This window comes from Stenella coeruleoalba (genome assembly GCF_951394435.1).
Source record: "Stenella coeruleoalba genome assembly, chromosome: 14".
Taxonomy (NCBI): Eukaryota; Metazoa; Chordata; class Mammalia; order Artiodactyla; family Delphinidae; genus Stenella; species Stenella coeruleoalba.
The window spans coordinates 4,251,923-4,269,961 of record NC_137160.1 but is presented as its reverse complement, the minus strand read 5'-3'; the positions used below and the strand labels follow the sequence as shown (position 1 = coordinate 4,269,961).

Genomic DNA, 18,039 nt, shown 5'->3' with positions numbered 1-18,039 from the left:
TGTTTGTCTGTTGGATAGGGAAAACTGGCATACAAGGTTGATCTGTGGTTGTTTAATCACCAGCCAGGACAGTGTCAAAAATAAGAGCAGAAAAAGCAAACAGTGTTTATTCCAGCCAGTAGGAGTCACTAGTCAGAGGGAGGCCCAGACGACAGAAGTTACTCAAAGCACCTGAAAAAAAAGCAGGTGAGGCTGGATTTTCCACCGCTGGAGGCACAGCGCAGGAGGTCCAGGGGAGGCTCCTGTGGGAGCACCCTGGCCCCTGGGCGGGCTGCAGTCCCAGGCCAGCTTTTCTAAGGCGCATTTAGTGGAACCTTTCCTAGGAGGTATTTTTTCCTTCCTTTTATGTCTGTGATTTATCCACTGGACTTCCTGGAATTTCTATTAAGAATTCCAGTTATTTAGTAATACTTTTCACAGCTTAGTTACTACTAATAGATACCTTGGCACTCTGTAAATGAAGTAAGACAACAGCTGTTAGACCAGCAAGATAATACAGACATACAAGCACAGTAATCAAATGGACATATATAAAAGCTGAGATGTATGGTGTCACTCTCTCTAGTCTGCCCTTTGGCAATTCAGCTTCGAGTTTCTTTCAGCCAGCAAATGAGGAATTAATTCAGTACTGTCATTCTGATTGTCTTGCTACTCCAAGAAAGAGTGGGACATTTTTGTTCAGAAAAACACTTGATGACATTTAATAGTGAATAGAGGTGAAGGAAAACATATGAATTTCCATATTTCTGTAAATGTTATTCCAAGTTTTGAATACCTTCCTTTTCTCCTTTCTATTAATGAAGCCACTAATCAGGTAGTGTTGTATTCTGATTAATGCCGTGTGTGGGTGTTCATACTCAGTACCAATGTGCTCTAAAGGAAAAACGCCAGGATCGTTGTACCATGTTAGTCGTGGAACCTAGGCCAACATATGTCCTGGTTTATCTACAACGGTGTGTGGTCTGCGCCCCCTGTTTCATGTTCTGACCAATCACTGCCCTTGCTTCTCTCAACAGCATTCAGGTTGGGGGATAAATGCCGTGGTCTTCCTGGTAACACGTTACCTATTCGAGACCTACTTCCAGTCTTGATGGTGTTTCTTTCTGACCTTTCACACGGTCGATCACCCTCTTCTTTCACGCCTTCCGCCAGGGTCTTGACTGCCTAGTCGTCTCTCCGGCTCTGACTCTTCTCCAGTCACCAGTGTGCCCTCGGTCTCTTTCCCTAACTGAGATCTCCTTTCAGCCTCCCACGCACTGCCTGGGGGAGGTCACCCCTCGTTATTTGGGGCCCCCATCTCAATGCTGGTAGCAGCAAACGTGCAGTTGCCTGCCAAGCCCAACCTTTCCCTTGGCCCAAAGCACGATGCCAAAAGATAAGCAACTAGGTACTTGGTTCTCGCACGGGAATCTGATTCTCAGCTTGACTTCTAAACTGAGAGCTGCACTCTTGAGCGATGCTGGAATCCTTGACATTTTCTGCCTTTAAAAAAAACTCAACTGGAGTATTTTCATACATTTTTATAATTACGTTTAAAATGTTTGCTTTGCTTTGAAATGACAAGATAAGAGAGCCTGCTATTTGCAAGCACTCATTTGCAAATAACATATTTTGCCTGTGCAGCGTCATTATTCTTGAAAAATTAAATTGATATGTTTTCTTTCTCTTCGGGATATGATATTGTACGTATATGGATGTAATATTCCCCCTTTCTAATTGGCTTTTAAAGTAGCAGAGATAACTTTATGTGCTATATAAGAAGCTTGACCAGATGAATACAAGGATCATTCTGGAAGTCCATCTGAGGCAGATTTGCAGAATTCGTATCATAGCACGTTCCCCCTTGACTTACATTTTACTGATCGCTGCTCTGACGCTCCCAGTCATTAAGCTGCAGTCTAAGGGGGTATGTTAACTAGTACATGGCCGAGGACAGAAACACGTTCAAATTCTATAATGGGCAGAGCCGCCAGGCCAGTGTCACACTGACAGCCCCGCGGCTGTGTGTCCTGAGCAGCCTCCGTCCAGGCTCACGGAGCAGAAACTGGAGTCTCAGGCTTTTCTCCTGTTACAGGAGAAAATGTTTAAATTCTTGCTTGACTGATTTCCTTGAAGTCAGAGTGGAAACAGTTGCTCCTGCTGTCCCAAATGCCCCGCGTCCCCCATAGCACCGCCGTGCACCGCTTGCTGGAGGGTCAGAAGGCACCCGGGACCTCGTCCTTGTCCGGGGACCTTGCAGCCCAGACAGTGGCGAGCGGAGGGGGAGCGGCTCAGGACGTGAACTAAAGCAAGGGGTGCTGTGCTCCGTTCGAGGGCAGAGTCCACAGGGAAAGCCCGGGGCTGTTCCACGTGAATCTTTCACCTCTGCCTCCGCCTGGGCCCGGGACCTCTGCCCCACGGGCACCGCTTCCTTCTCTTCCTTGTGTGGAAACCCCTGGTGCCGTCGGGCTAGGCGCTGGCGCAACACGGAGCCTCGAGGTCCCTTCCCACGCTAGGTGGATGTTTTGGGGGAGGAAGCAGAGCTGAACAGGAAAGGAACAGGGGAGCGAGCACAGGGTCACAGTGCGCGTGCGGGAACGAGCAACAGAGGCGTGCAGAGTGCGTGTGCGGGAACGAGCGGCAGAGGCGTGCAGAGCGCGTGTGCGGGAACGAGCAGCAGAGGCGGTGTGCGGGAACGAGTGGCAGAGGCGTGCAGAGCGCGTGTGTGGGAACGAGCGGCAGAGGCGTGCAGGGAGCACGTGTGCTGGAACGAGCGGCAGAGGCGTGCAGAGAGCGCGTGTGCGGGAACGAGCAGCAGAGGCGTGCAAGCTGCAGTTCCCTTTGACAGGTCTGTCCAGGCCCCCGCAGCATCCCCCAGGCCCTCCCCATTTTCTGTCCCCACTGAAACCACGCACGTGCCCTGCCCTCACCCCTTAGTCTCCTGCACCTCGGCCCCTGCGAGGCCTCCAGGTGAGGCTCCTTGCATTGAACACCTTTGCCAGAGACAGTCCTGCAGCCTCACCACAATTCGTTCCCAAGAATGCAAATGTGAACATGTCATTTCCTTGCTTCACTGGCTTCAGTGCCTTCCTGTCACTATCCGATACCCAGATTCACGCGCTTGGGCCTCGCGGGATCTGACGAGTCCCGCCTTTTCACTCTGTCCCTCTGCCGTCCTGCCATGCTAGGATTTTGTAGCCAAGCCACACCACTTGCTGGCTTTGCCGTATGCTTAGAATGGCGTGGGGTCCTCACCACTCTTTTCTTCACTTCCTGACAAATTCCTACTCAGCCTTCAAGGCCCGGGTGTCAGTGAGTACTTTCCTGATCCCTAGCCTAGACCAAGGGAGTTCTTTCTTCGAAGGCATAGCTACTCGTATGTTATCTAGTTACTTTATATTTTATTTATTGTAATTATTATTATTGTAATTATCTGTCATACCAGTATCTTCAAATAGATTATTCATTCCTTAAAAAGTTCACGTTTGCCTTACTGATGTAAGGGATTAAATACAGGAATTTAGCCTCAATGTTAATATTTATATTAATAGTATTGTTGCATAAATAATTAAGAAAATGATCTGAAATACCCAAGTTCCTGAATTGGAGCATCCAGCAAATTTAAGTTAGTAATATAAGTGGAACTAAAACCTTAGAACACCTAGAGATTTAAGGATTAGTTTTACTGGGTAAGTGAGAATTTACCACGAAACACTTTGTTTCTTCGCTGGTTTTGAATTCTCTTGAAGGGTTTCACCTGCTCTGCTGTGCCTTTCTGTCCTGGTCAAATCAAGGGTAAGTAATCGCCCGTCTTCCTTTGATGACTCAGCATCTTTCAGTGCCCAGGTCTGTTATTTGGGAGATGATTTCTTGCTGTCCAATTCAGTTCGTAATGATGTGGAAGTTGTGCTGAAAGTATGTCGCCCTAGAGCTTTTTGAGAAATGCCTGTTAGGGATTGGTGTTAGGTCCCCGACATCATTTGTCTGGTGGCTGTGTGTCTGCCCATCGGAGAGCAACCTCGAACTCTCCTTAACAGGGCTGCCCACTTAAAGCCTTTCAACCCCTTAGCGAACCAGTAATATTTCAGAGAGATGGTTTTCAGGTTCTCCTCTGGATGCAGCCCAAAGGAATCGTGTAATGCTGTGTGCATCCCTGTCCCCCTGGCTGGACTCTCGCCTCACTGGATATTGAATCCTGGTTCAGAACCTGCACCACGGAGATTTGCTGGAGGACTTTACAGGTGGCGTGCGCCGCTGCTGAGACCCCGGGGCACAAAGCGCTACCTCTAGACACGTGACAGCAGCTACGTGTCCTGCTGCGGTGCTGGCGTCCCACCGTGCACGCATCCGCTCAGCTGTCCTGTGCTTTCAAAGGGTCCCTGACCCCTCCCTGCCCCTCGGGAGCACCGCCCGGCAGGAGCGGGGCAGCTGCTGGCGCCTGGCATGTCCATGTCATGGACCTGAGATTTCAATGGCTGGCGTTTCAGCCAGTGTTTCAATTTGTAAGTTTATTTTCATTCATTCCACTCATTTCAAAGCGAGGGTTCAAGCCTCAAAATTTGTCTTTTGTTTGATATTTTTAAATCAGTTTTAGCGTTTCTTATCCCAGGCATATAAATATTCTGCAATTTTAACAGAGGAGTTTAACTTAGGTATTTAGGAAGATGTTCAAAATAAAGATGGTGGAATTCACTGGCTCAGAAGAAAATAAATCATTGTTTTCCACCTTGACCAGTAGTCTCCCCAACCCCGACCTGCCCTGCCTCTGTCCTGTCCTCACTGCAGAGAAGGCCGAGTGCCGGGCGGACCAGCCTTAGATCAGGACAGCACCCAGCGCCCCCCGAGTCAGCCTGGTGGACCCCGGGAAGGACAGGCCAACAACCACTACTCCCTCGAACTTTCACGGACTCGAGTCAGCGTTGACTCTGCTTGTCTTAGAGCTCAGTGGTCAGGTCCTCACTGCCGGACCTTCCTCGGCACCTGCCGCCCACACCTGGGCGCCGGCGCCCCGTGTTCTCACTCTCCAGACTCAGGGTGTCTGCTGTCGTCAGAGCCCATCCTCGGGGGCAGGTCCCAGCCACGAGATGCTCAGGGCACCCTCACCCACAGCAGCCTAACAGGAAGGCAGCAGCCGCGTGCCCAGAGCGGATGATTCGTGTAGTACGTGGAGAAGAAGCGCGCGTCGTTCTGAGTGTACCAGTGCTGCCGCCACTCGGCCATGAATGATGCGGGACCTCCGAAAGCCCTGCAAATGATTAAAATACTAACAGTGAGCTCTGCCCGGCTGCATGTCCCGCATACTGTAAATTTGATTTTAATGGTGCCTCTGTGCTGTGACTGAGGAGTGGTTTGCTTTTTACCTTCATACAAAAGTGTCTACGATGGAGACAGACGTCAGCCTGCTCTCATTGCCTCAGCAAAGATAGGAAGGGACTATGAAACACGGGAAATCTGAACCTGCCTCCAAAAGTGAATGTGATTTTTTTGTAGGGTTTGCCAGAGAAACAAAGGAGGCCAGTTCAATCTGCTGCTGGCCTGTGAAGTCAGCCTGTTAGCAGAGGCCCCCTAACGGCTTGGCTGGGCTCCTTAGTTGCGTAATTTTACCTTTTAAGTGCGCGTAACAGTTACAACTTTTGCAAGCTAGGCCTTGTCTCCTAATATTGCATTATCTGTATGGGGAGTTTTATAAGTGGTCAGAGCACATTTAGGAGAAGATCGTCGGGCTTCCTAACTTTCCGATTCCATAACTCCCAAAAGAATGTCAGTGCTAGTCTAAGTTAACATCTTTAAGTCAAACGGAAGCAGCCTTGCAGTAAACAGACAGGGCTGCTGTTTATCTGGAGTCTTCGAAGGCCTTCAGAAATGCTGCTGGCCTAAAACTCCACTGCTTGTTCAAGCCCCCAAGCTCCCCAAATGCAAGCATGTGGGGCGCAGTTTGCTTTTCATCAGCTGGTACCACGAGCACGAGACAGGTGAGGTCGGAGGTGCAGGGTGAGAGCTGCACTGGGGAAGCACACGAGTGTCCCAGATGGGCTCCCCCATGGTGGCCAGGGCCCACCGTGACCCCCAGAATGAATGCAGGATGCCAAGTGCACTGACACACACAGCCCCCACCCTCCCTACCTTGTTCAAGGCATCTGAGCGCTTTCTGCTAGTAAACCACCTGGCTGTTTTAAGAAGTGCTCTTTGAGGGTAAATGACGAGATCAGGGCACCTTACCTTCTAATTTTAGTCCCGTTTTGTCACATTCGTGAAGCATGATGACACTATTTCTGTCACGAGTCAAATTTCCAAAGTTCTGTGGTCACATCCTGACGGACAGGCCTCGGCAGGAGCAGAGAAGCAGTTAACATGCCCTCCCGCAGCATCCGTGCCCAGAAGCCTGTCAGGATGACCTTAAAGGACTCATCTTCCTGAGCGAGATTTGTGTGTGTGATTCCCATTAGATCTTCATGCAGGGGAGTGATAGTATATACCTAAGGGTCTGATATAATACAAAATTGCTTAGGGTTTGTGACTTTAAAGGTAAAATATTGTCTTTTACTCTTTGTCACTCTTCAGTGCCCATGGAAGTACCGAGGCCTGTGGAGACCCTCCACGCAAAGTTAGAAACCTGGCCGGTTCTGCATTTCCAACTTAACATTAAATTTATTCTTGGTTTTTCCCGGATATCTTAGAAGTTCTTTCAGGGGTCTTATCTGGTTACCTTTGATCACTGCCAGTCCTAAGGGTGCTACTAGTGATAATTGAGGAAAAAAGGACTAAGGCTTTTGTTACCTAAATCTGGCTCCTGCCTTCTTGTACATCTTCCTTCAGTAAAACTCGCACGGCGTGTCTTATAAAACTGTATGTTTGAACCTATGTGAAAGCTTCTCAGAAATGATGTGGACTTCAGTTAATTTTTCACAGAAAAATAATTTTCCTCATCTCTTCCTAGAACATAATGGCCTTCATGAAATTAAGGACAGAGCGATGACTTTAACTCTGCTTGTCTTAGAGCTCAGTGGTCAGGTCCTCACTGCCGGACCTTCCTCGGCACCGCTGTGCTTATTTGTGGCATAAAGCAGATAATTACCAAAATTATTTATCGGGTTGTTGTGTATTTAACACATCCTTAGGCCAGTGCACAGCAGTGTAGGTTTCAGAATGACCAGCACAAGCCCTGTGCTCTGAAATAAATCTCACTGTATAGCCATCACATTCAACAAGCATGGCAGAATCTGAAGAGCATTTTAATTTTGTTCTCCAGTAACCTCAGTATTTCTAATTTGTGTGTGAATTTTATTAACATTGGCCAGAAAGCATTTCTAACCCTTGAAAATAATAGACATAAGGTACTGACCGTCCTTTGTTACCTCTCAAAAAAAAAAGAAAAAGATGGTGAAATTGTCATTTTGGTCCACAGCCCACTACGATCCTGGACCACACTGGCTGTGATCGTCTTTCCTGAACGACTTGGTCGGGGTTTTCTGCAGGGATGCCAGGATGCAGAGCATTCTGTGTGGGGAGCATCCGGCACTTATTCAAGCCTGGACTGCAGGGGGCGCTCGTGGGGGGCTTCCTGCAGGAATACCGGAATACCGGTTATTTTTATTGTCCAAAAAAATAAATACATTATAGAGCAGTTATTGATATCAATTTGACTGGCTGTACTATTGGTGACTGCCATTATAAGAATAGTTTATTACCTGCTTTGAAATTTCTAAAAGATTATATTTCATTGAATTTTAATTTGTCATTTTTCCTGCTTTCACTTGAGAAACGTAGAAGCTTTTTTGACGTTAAAATACGGCTCTAATTTATTAGCCTAATCTGTTAATATTATTTCATTTTAATAGACATTAAGTGTGATTTCGTAACATTCTTGTTAAAGTTACATCTTAAAACTGAAGTTGAGGAAAATTGTATGTGGCCTAAGAAGCACAGTGTCATGCGTGCCCCAAATTTTTATATAAAAGGCATTACTTTTTTACTTGCGTCATATTTGAGGTGCTTTAATTATGACGGTGAGGCAGCCTAGCGTTTTCAAGCTTAGGGCGCTCCCTAAATATAAAATCTAAAACACACACGGTGTCTGAGACGTAACCTAGCAGTGTATAAACATGTAACACCGTTTCAGAAGTAGCTTAGAAATGTAAAATAAATGCTGGCTGATGGCAGCAAAGTGGCTCACGTCGGATATTAGCACAGGCTTCCCTGGTGCGGTCGACATTTCAGCCACACAAGTCCTTTTAATGCCATCTTTATCTGCTAGGCGATGCATGAAATCTACTTTCGGTTTTAGAACTGCTCATGACCTTTGACCCCTTTAGTGGAGACACAATGTGACCTTTCTATTGTCATCAGCTTTCATTCTCCTGAAAACTCTATGAATTTTTATTACAAGTTTTTTTTTAAGCCAAGCTGAGTCTTCAACAAATTACTTGACACAGATGAGATGAAGCCGTTGAGGTGAGCCAAGGTTTGCAGCCCGCGTGCGAGCCCAGCCTCTGTCCTGCGGTGCCGTACACCAGTAACTGCTGAGCCTACTACTGGATAAATACATCATTTTATGGAACATTGATTGTTCTATAAACCCAATGGAGTATTATGCTCTATGAGCAAACCATTTAGATTGTGTATAGAGCACAGAAAATGCCATATTCAGGATGGCGCTGAAGTGCCGTTTGTGTATTTTATGGATGTCATTACGGGGAAACTTCTCTCTGCAGGCCCTGTTTACTGCAAAATTTTTTAGTCTGTAATGACATTTTTCATTCACAACGTATGCCTTCAAGAGAGGGGGCCTTGTTTTATTTGTTTCATTTGAGTTTACTGCACAAATTCTGTACGTTTTAATTAAATGTAAGCTTAACAAAAGCAGAAGGTATTTATTCTGTGAGAAAAAATGATGACAGTAACGAAAGAATAACACACACACACAGAAAGGAAGTAGTCAGGTAGTAAACCCTATTTGTAGCTTCCCAGCAGCTCGGCAGACAGCAGAACAGAGCCATTAGCACGGTTCCGGGGAGCATGAGTCTGCAGCCTAACCCCTCTGCTCCTGCGTGACGGAGCTTGTGTTTTCAGCTCTGGAGATGTCCTCTTCAAAGGGGATAGGTGAGAAGGCACTGAGCTCCACAATAATCTTCTGGAGAAGGGAGCCTAATTAGAAAGCACCTCCCTGAAAACAGCTCCTCAAACCGCGCCCCCCCCCAAAAGAACTCTTTTCATTTCAACCGACTTGTAAACTTTCAATACGTTGAGCTATGGGAAGGCAGTAAAATACCTCTGTACTCATGAAAGAAAGCAAACAAGCAGTGAGTTGGGATTTCATACACAGGCATAAGGCTGCATTTCACCTGCATTTGCACCTTCTACACAAAGCTACTTATTGTCCTATTGGAAACAGATCCAAAAAAGACTGATTTAGACACATTATTTGATTAGCTACTATTAGCATACTGAAATCCTGCGTTGTCTTTGAAAACTGTCAAGTGTAATGTAAATAATATGTTGATTATCGTGCTTCATTAAAGATTTACGCAGTTTTGGAGCAATAACAGTGACTAAGCGGCTAAGGATAAAATCTGTACAAACTTGCTGTGTTCCAGATACTGTATCCATCTGGCCATTTGCATTAGTGAGCGTTACAGTTCATAGTTACTAGAAAGATCTCAAAAATTGAAGTTGATGTGCCCAGTAAATTCTTGGTCATAGCCCGGTCAGAATGTAAAGTTACAGAAGAGATTCACATTAGTTTAAATGACACTTGAACTTCTACATAGCTCAACATTAATTCATTATGGGCGAAATGGAAGAGTCTTCAGTGGGTGAATCTTTTTCAATCTGATTGAGGCTGTTACATTTTATAGGTGCTATTTTTCAAAGCAGTACTGACAGCACTCGAAGTTATTAAATTGCTGAATCAAAGATAGACCTGCACTCACGTTTATGAACTGCGATGGGCTCCCTGGGCTCGGGCTGAGCTGAGGTGAAGATGTTGATGATGAGCTTTGTCACACCCCATAGTGACAGCAGTATTTACCCACGTAGTTCACTTAATGGTCTGGACGTGGCTTAACCCACCTCCGGATTCAGATACAGTCAGTAAGTAGTTCAGAATGGCATAATTATCAGTGCCGCACAGGATTCAGAGGATAATTCTGCACCCAAGAGGTTTCGCATCCAGTTGCAGACTGAAGAAGGGAATTGCCTGGACTCAAGCCTGTAGCATTTCCCTCAGAGAATACCAAAGAGCAGGGTATCTGTTCTCTCCCAGCTACAGTAGTTCCTCCTCTTTTAATGTAAGGGCAGTAATCAGGTAGGGACGGGGGAGGGTGATTTGAAGGATGCCTTATTTATGTTTTGTATCCATATTTCTTTTTTTCTCCCAAACTCTAAACTGAAAATGACCTTCGATTTAGAGAATGGGCAGAAACAAACTGGATCAGGTTCAGAGTGTAAGGAAGGCACGGGCAGTGTTCCATCCACGGTAGAAACGTAGAGGCAAGGGGAGGAGTTGCAGGCCTAGCAGAGGAAGACGTTGACAAGTATGGTAGACAGGAGATCTTGGGGTCTTAGCAGGTGGCAACTTGAGCAGAGATGGCGATACCCAGCAGGTGAGACCCAGGCCTACGTGGAGGGGTGAACTCAGAGCCCATGGGGTGCCTCACCCATCGGGCAGGCCTTCTGCTCCTACGCTGAGCCCCGTTCTGACCTCTTTGACGAGAGATAGTTCAGGAAGATTAAAGTTCAGAAAATGCCCACACGATTAGATTAAAGCATATGGACCACAGGTGATTCAGCCCTTTTCTTCTAGGGTCTGAGTGGTTTAACCTGATCTCATGCTTATCTTCTGAACTCTAATCCTCCTGAGGGTCCCATGGTGAAGGGTGTGTTTTCCTTTTGTAAAGCAGAGGGTCACGGGGAGGAGGAGGGGATATCTCTAAGGCAGGCACATCCCTGGGCAGGTGAGTTTAGACACACTGGGCTGATTCCCTAGAACTCTCCATCTGCTCACATAATCTTGGGCCAGCCTGCAGAGCCCCCGGGGTAGGATTCCCAGTGTGGGGACTGCTGCCCTGTGCTGTGACCGCCTGGCACCCCGCAGTGGGTGCTCGGTGGCTGCCTGCCACTGAACACCTCAGTCAGAGCTGGCTGGGAGCCTGCTTGTGTGGTCCCCATTGTCCCCCCCTTTCCTAGGAGGGTAAACAAGAGAAGGCCATAGTTAGGGAGATCATTTAGCTGGAATCGGCGACATTTGGGACCGTCCTCTGGGAAGGTTTGAACAGCTTTTAAGATGTGATGGTAGGGACTTCCCTGGTGGTCCAGTGGTTAAGACTCCGAGCTTCCACTGCAGGGCGCATGGGTTCGATCCCTGGATGGGGAACTAAGATCCCACATGCTGCAGCCAGAAAAAAAAAAGATGGTTTATGTTGGCCTGGTTGGTGCGGGCACGGCTGGGCCTGGTTCACCCGCCGCTGATGGCCCAGCCCCGAGCAGCGTCCGCTGGGCCCAGTGTTCCGCATTCTCTGAATGAGCAAACAGGATTTTCTGCTCCTGGGGATGGTCCCATTGACCCACAGGTCTTTTCCTGACCACGGAGCCTATGGTTCCATGAGCTTTCTAAGATGCGCACTATAGAGAGTTCTCTGAGAAAGAATAAATGTCAATCGTTCCTAATCTTTGCTTACAGAAATGGATTACTTACACATTTCACTTCCTCACTAGGAGTCAGAGCCTCGGAGGCTGAAAGTACACGGTGTACAGAAAATCAGTCCCGAGGACGCACCCCAAGCTTTGCCCCCACTGACCCCGCAGCACAGGGCCCCGGGAGACCCCGTGGCTCCCTCACCCTGACCCAGTGGGAGGCTCCCTCTGGCCTCAAGAGTTAAGGGGGATGCAGTGGCTTGACTTCCTGAGACTTCTGACCTGTGAACCTGTGGACGCAGAACATGAAACGTCCCAGCACACACAGAATGGGCCAGGAGTTTGCATTTTTATAACTTCACACATGATTCGCAATCCGGGACTATTGCCTACAGTCTGGATGTGAGCCTGCTATGTCCTCTTGGTAAATATGATTTAACAGCTTCTGTGGTTCCTGCCTGAGATGCTGTACCTGCTGAAAGGCAGGCCTTGTCTGGGTCTTTGCTTAAAGTGGACTCTGTATTGAAAGAAATGCTTTCATACGGACTGGCACCAACACAGTAAGCAAAATTGTTGTCTTATGTTTAAGGGATGTTAGCAATAATAATCTAATAAGTCTTAATCCTTTTTTCTCCTTTGGTAAGGGTAAAGTGTGCTTTTCTTTAAAAAAGGACCTACATGAGGGAGACTAAAGTGAAATATTTTTAAAAAGTGGTTTGCCATTGAGATAAAGAAATACTATAGATCATTTAGAGATCATTCTCTTACTTAGGAGGGAAGGAGGCTGTAATAAAAAACTGATAGAAAATTAAGGACTTAAGGGAGAAAATAGGAACTCTGTTTAAACTCTTTTTTATGAAGACAGAGACAACAATTTTCACTCATACTTTCCCCGTCGAGTTATTAAACAAGTGTCGCCTGTGTCACAGGTGGCACTGGGGGCCGGGTGTGCACACACCCTGCAGTCCTCAGCACCCGCCCCTGCCTCTCACCCTCCCCGCATCCTTCCTCTTCCACCCTCGGTTCTGCGGCCAGAGCCTCCTTTTTGTAACAGGAGACCAGCTCAGGCCTGCAGCCCCGGGATCTGTTAGACGGGCTTGAAACTCTCAGTCTGGCGGCAGCCGCAGGCCTCTCAGGGCTGCTGTGCCTTCCTGGGCGGGCAGATGTCCAGACTTCAGATGCAGACTGAGAGGGACAGTTGCTGTCTGATGGGACCGACCATCGGGCTGAGGCCAGCAGCCTGCAGGCACTCTCTCCCCAGTCCTGCCCTCCTCTGGGCTCTCCTGACCCCTGCATTTTGCATATGCCTTTGTCCCAAGGGCTTATCTCTGCATTTTCTGAAACAGTCACAGTGTTTTCACTAAGAGGAATTTGGGGCTAGTATTTATGATAATAAATGCTGTACCCTCTGTCACAATTCTAAAACAGATGCACTCGTTTTACTTTCCTGCTTAAAAACATTCAACAGGTGTCTTCTCTCCACAGACTGTGGTCCAGATGTCTTAGTGCCTCCTGTCAGAAGAGGCCCGGAGAGCCTGGCGGGGGCCGAGCTATCTAATCCCCTAAAAGCCAGCCCAGCCCAAGACCCCGGCCCCCCAGACTCACCTCTGCTTGGCCCTGGGCTGCTCTGTCTCCAGGCTCTTCCCCTTCCCAGCCCCAAGGGAGAGCTTGAATATTCCTTTCCCTCCGGCTGGCTGTGAGCCTGAGTGTGTTTATTCTCTGCTGTAGTGCTTCTCACCTTACACGATATTTAAGTCATTCAACAAACGCATCTTTGCTGAATGGTGGCTGCATGCCAGGCACTTGGCCAAACGTCAGAGCGACAGAGTGGCATCGGCTCTCGTGGCTGACACGGCTGTGCACTCAGTTCTGGCCTGTCCACCGCCCCTGAGCCCCGGAAGCAGAGCCCCTGCATCTGGGCTGGGCGCCCGGGTCTCCGCCCACAGGCCTCCGGGGAAGGGGTGGGGGGGCGCGCCTGGCGGGCCAGCCGCCTTTGCCCCCAGCTTAGCACCCGACACAGAAGGTGAAACTCATAGAGCTGTGTTTATCCAGGGCTCATTTATAAATTTAATATGCAGAGCTTTCATTCTTTTTGTTGAAGAAACAAATATACTGTAGCTAATATTTGGACATTAAAAAAAAGATTTTTCCTTTGGGTTAGGAGATACTGCTACTGACTGCTACTGGTCTGCACTCACCACCACCGACTGAGTATTTTGTTAGAAATGACCGTAATTGAGAGGACTCGACCGTATCCCTTCCCCAGGAGCTGAAAAGCGAAGAGAGGCCGATGAGATTGTATCCGGACAGTAGACCAGAGGTGTGGGCATCGCTCACTTACAGCACAGATGTCCTCTGTGACCGCTCTTAGCCGGGAGCACCCGTGTCAGATTCCTCCGAGCGCCCAGCGCCGGGCCGAGGCCCTGAGGCTGGGAGCCGGCTGCTCTGAGCAGCTGAGGTTCTAAAGCTTCTATGGAAGAACTGTCTTACTTTTAAGCCTGAAAGTCATTTTTCTGGACTCTAACTGGTCCCTGTCTCCCCTAGGCATTGTGTCCAAGTCCTACGAATGCCGTCTGAAGGGCCAGGGGGCCACGTTCGTGGAGACGGACAGCCCCTTCACGGCGGCCGCACTGGCGGAGGAGTCTCCGGTCAAGGACAGGCCCCTGCGGGGCAGCAGGAGGCCGGCGGCGCCGCCGGAGCCGGTGCAGCAGGTCATCATCATCCAGGGCTACGACGGGGACTTCGCCCTGGACGCCTCCGTGGAGGAGACGGCCGCGGCCACGCTGCAGACGCTGGCACTGGCCGGCCAGGTGGCCCGGGTGGTGCACATCACGGAGGACGGGCAGGTCATCGCCGCGGGGCAGAGCGGGGCGCCCGTGGGCGGCGGGGCGCCCGGGCCTGGGGTGCCGGAACAGCTGGCAGACGGAGCCACGCAGGTGGTGGTCGTGGGGGCCCCGATGGAAGGCCATGGCATGGACGCGCCCCTCAGCCCCAGCGGGCCTGCAATTCAGCAGGTGACCAAGCAGGGGATTCTAGACCTGGCCGAGGCCGGCATCCCCCCGCCGGACACGGCCTCGGCCTTGGACGCCCTGCTGTGCGCGGTCACCGAGCTGGGAGGGGCGGAGGGCCGGGCCGCGGCCGAGGAGAAGGGCAGGGCCGGCCCCAGAGACGTGCTGGTCCCGCTGCCAGGGCAGGCGGCGGACCCCGCCGCAGCCCCGGCCGAGGCCCACGAGATCCACGTGTGCCACGACGTGCAGGACGGTGGCACCGCCCTGGAGCCCGCGGGGGCGCTGAGCCGCGCCGTCCGGCCCGCGGCCCTGATCGCGTCGCAGGAGCGCGCCCAGCTGGCCTTCAGGAAGGTGGTGCAGGGCGTGCTGCAGTTCGCAGTCTGCGACCCGGCCGCGGCCGGCCAGCTCATGAAGGACGGTGTCACGCAGGTCATCGTGAACGAGGAGGGCACCGTGCATATGCTGGCCCGGGAGGGCTCCCAGATCATCATGCAGGAGGCCCAGGCCCACGGCCAGCGCGTGGACCTGGCCGAGTCGGACGGCGAGATCTCGCAGATCATCGTGACCGAGGAGCTGGTCCAGGCCATGGTCCAGGAGTCCGGCGGCGGCTTTCCCGAGGGGGCGACTCATTACATCGTGACAGAACTGCCCCCGGAGGCTCAGGACGAGACGGGCGTGTACTCGCACACCGTGATAGAGACGGCCGGCTCTCAGGAGATCCTGCAGGCCGGGGCCGCACTCAGCGCTGAGGCTGTGGTCCCCGGCGAAACAGAGCAGCTGACGAGCATGGTCATATACACCCAGGAGGACTCCCCGGCGGCCGCGGTAATCCAGAGCCATAGAGAGAGCAGCGAGCTTCACGAGGCCTGAGCCCGGAGCCTTGCCCCACCCCCGGCACCGGGCGGACGCGGAGCGACCAGCACCCAAGGCGCGTGCTCCCTGCGCTCCGTTTGCAAAGCCTTCGCGACAGTGATGGCTGCTGCCCGGGAGCGCGCACAGGCTCTGGGCCGGGTGACGTCCCTGCCGACCGCGCGCACGGGGCACGTGGACGCGCAGGGCGGGAGCCCGGCGCGCGTGTGGGGCGGGGCCGCCGGAGGCAGGTCTGTCTACAGTTTGGTTCTTCTCTGGATGCTCTTCCCTCTGTTCTGTCCGCTGTGCTGACGAGAAGCTAAGTTGTTTTCTCTTTCGTTCCCCCCACAAATGTTTTCCCGTTTCAGTTGTGGAAGGACTGTGCCCCAGCAGTAGAAGAGTGACAACAGTGTGTCTCATGGCTTGAGACACAGCTGCCCTTGCAGTCCAGCATGTCGCTGTTTTAACATTTTATTACACGTTTGGTTAAAAATTGCAGCTACACGTATTACCATGTCGAAGCGGTCGGCTCCTCTTCATTTTTCTGGAAATTTTAGGATCGCAGCGTCCCCAAACCAAAGGCAGCCTGTTCGTTTCATGTATGGATTTCCTCCCTTCAGGCATCGTAGGTGTGGTCATCGCCCTGGTTGCTTCTGCTTAAAAGATTCCTTCTTAAGACTACGGTTAAGAAAAGCCTTGGCGTTTATATTCAGTTAAAATAAACCTTGGTTAAGAAAACCCAATGCTTCTAATTTTGACTTAGTTTCATACAATAAAGTCTATATGAAATGTGCACTCTGGAAAATATTGTTTGTATCAATATTTTGCTTTTATAACAAATGTTTCTTAGTGTCGATATCATATTCGCAGGATTTCTCTGCGGTTTCTGTCCACGTGAAAGAGCTGACATCAAACATTAGTGGTAGAGAGCCGTGCCCCGCAGCCTCGGCCCCGGCAGGACTGTCTGTGCTTCGCTGTGGGATCATCGCAACTGTGGATGCGAGTCCATAGCCGGCTGACTCGTGTCTTGATACGACTGCTCCTTTTCCTTTTCCAAAATTGTAAAATCATCCCCTCCCCCAAATGCAAAGGTTGTTTCTGTTCTGTTTCTCTTTTCTTTGAAATAAAATTATAGCATTAAAAGATAATGATGACATTTTTTTCCAGCAGCCAGCCAATCAATGGGCAGCTATAAAAACTGAAGAGAACTGGCCTGCGTCTGACACTCATTTCCCTTCCCCATCTGCCCACGTCGAGTGTGCTGGGTTCCGCCCGCCATCTCTGCAGCCCAGGGCCGTTTTCTCAGTGTTTGGCACGTGGCCCAGTTAGATTCTGGTGACAGTAACGTAGTCTGTCATGCTTAGTATCTAAAAATTGAGAAGATCAGAAGGGAGGGAAGGAAGAGAAAACGGCACCGTTTTGGTCTAAATGAAAGTCCCGTTTACACCTTCCCTGAGAGGTGAGCTTGGAAACGAGCCTGGCTGGGTTGCTCAGCCGGCTACCCCTCCCCTGACCTCGTCCTCAGAGCCCTGAGTCCCGCCCATCCGAGGGCACCTCCCTTGATACAGCTGCCCCTCCAAAAAAATAAAAGGGAAAATTTCAGGTTTGACACCGTGATTCAGAACTAGCTGGGTACGACTTGCTCCAGAGGCTTAAAAACGGCCGGGCAGTTCCGCTGCTGTTCAACACCGTCTTAGACAAACAGTGACAGCAGCAACTCCCGCGTGCTGTCGGAATGAAGGTGACCTTTACAAAATGATGCCCCTCGCCAAGCTTCTCATACACGTTTAAAAAAAGGGGGGGGCGCGTATGTTTTTCAGTGAGAATGTTTCTTCTTGATCATTCCTCCCTTAGCTGTAGCCTGCGGCCCTTGGCTTGGACGCTAATCCCTAGCTGCGCTGAGTGCTGTACGGCTAACCTTTCTGCCGCAGTCCTGGGTGTTGACACTGACATGCTGCAGTTTACCGTTTGTGATTTATTTAGGGTAAATATGTCTCGGGTGGCATTTAATCCTTCACGAAACCAGTGTAGCCTGCAGTGTCAAACCAGCAATCACGTTGTATGCACAATGAAAGGAGCAGGCCTTTGCAAAGGAAAATTGGACCGAAGGTGTTTCAAGGCTCCGAAGGACTGCAGAGGATTCACTAAGCTCTTGTGTCCTGTAATTACCTGTAGAGCCGGGTTAACGTGGGCTCCCCTTTCTCTCTCCCTGCACAGCTGCTGGAATGTGAGGGGATTGAAGAAGCACATACACAACTGTGGGCCTCGGAATGATGAGGCGCAGCCGAGGGCGATGCGGGCGCTCTCCCCGCAGCTCAATCGTCTGCAAGGGACACACGGCGAGCCTTAGCCTTCCTGGAGGTTGGGCTGGAGAAGACAGTAGAACCTTAAAGAAGTAAAAAAAGCAAAGCAACAGAAATATTCACTTGGAGACTGTAATCCAAAAGGAACACCTTTTTATTAAACTACAGCCAATTAAACGATTGCGCCTCCAGGACCCGTGGCGAGGAAGCCGGGACTCCCTGCCCGGATGAATCAGCCTACGGACGTGGACAATGCCGCGTGCATGGTG

At 50.1% G+C, this 18,039-nt stretch overlaps 1 protein-coding gene across 1 annotated transcript in view; it reads left to right on the top strand.

Moving 5' to 3' along the window:
* ZNF407 (zinc finger protein 407) overlaps nucleotides 1-15,630 on the top strand; it is a 421,297-nt gene extending 405,667 nt beyond the window's left edge. The window contains exon 9 of the mRNA XM_079942496.1: nucleotides 14,155-15,630. Coding sequence (XP_079798622.1) covers nucleotides 14,155-15,488 — 1,334 coding nt within the window. The 3' untranslated portion in view covers nucleotides 15,489-15,630. The remainder of the gene's footprint in view (nucleotides 1-14,154) is intronic.
* Nucleotides 15,631-18,039: the final 2,409 nt, after the last annotated feature.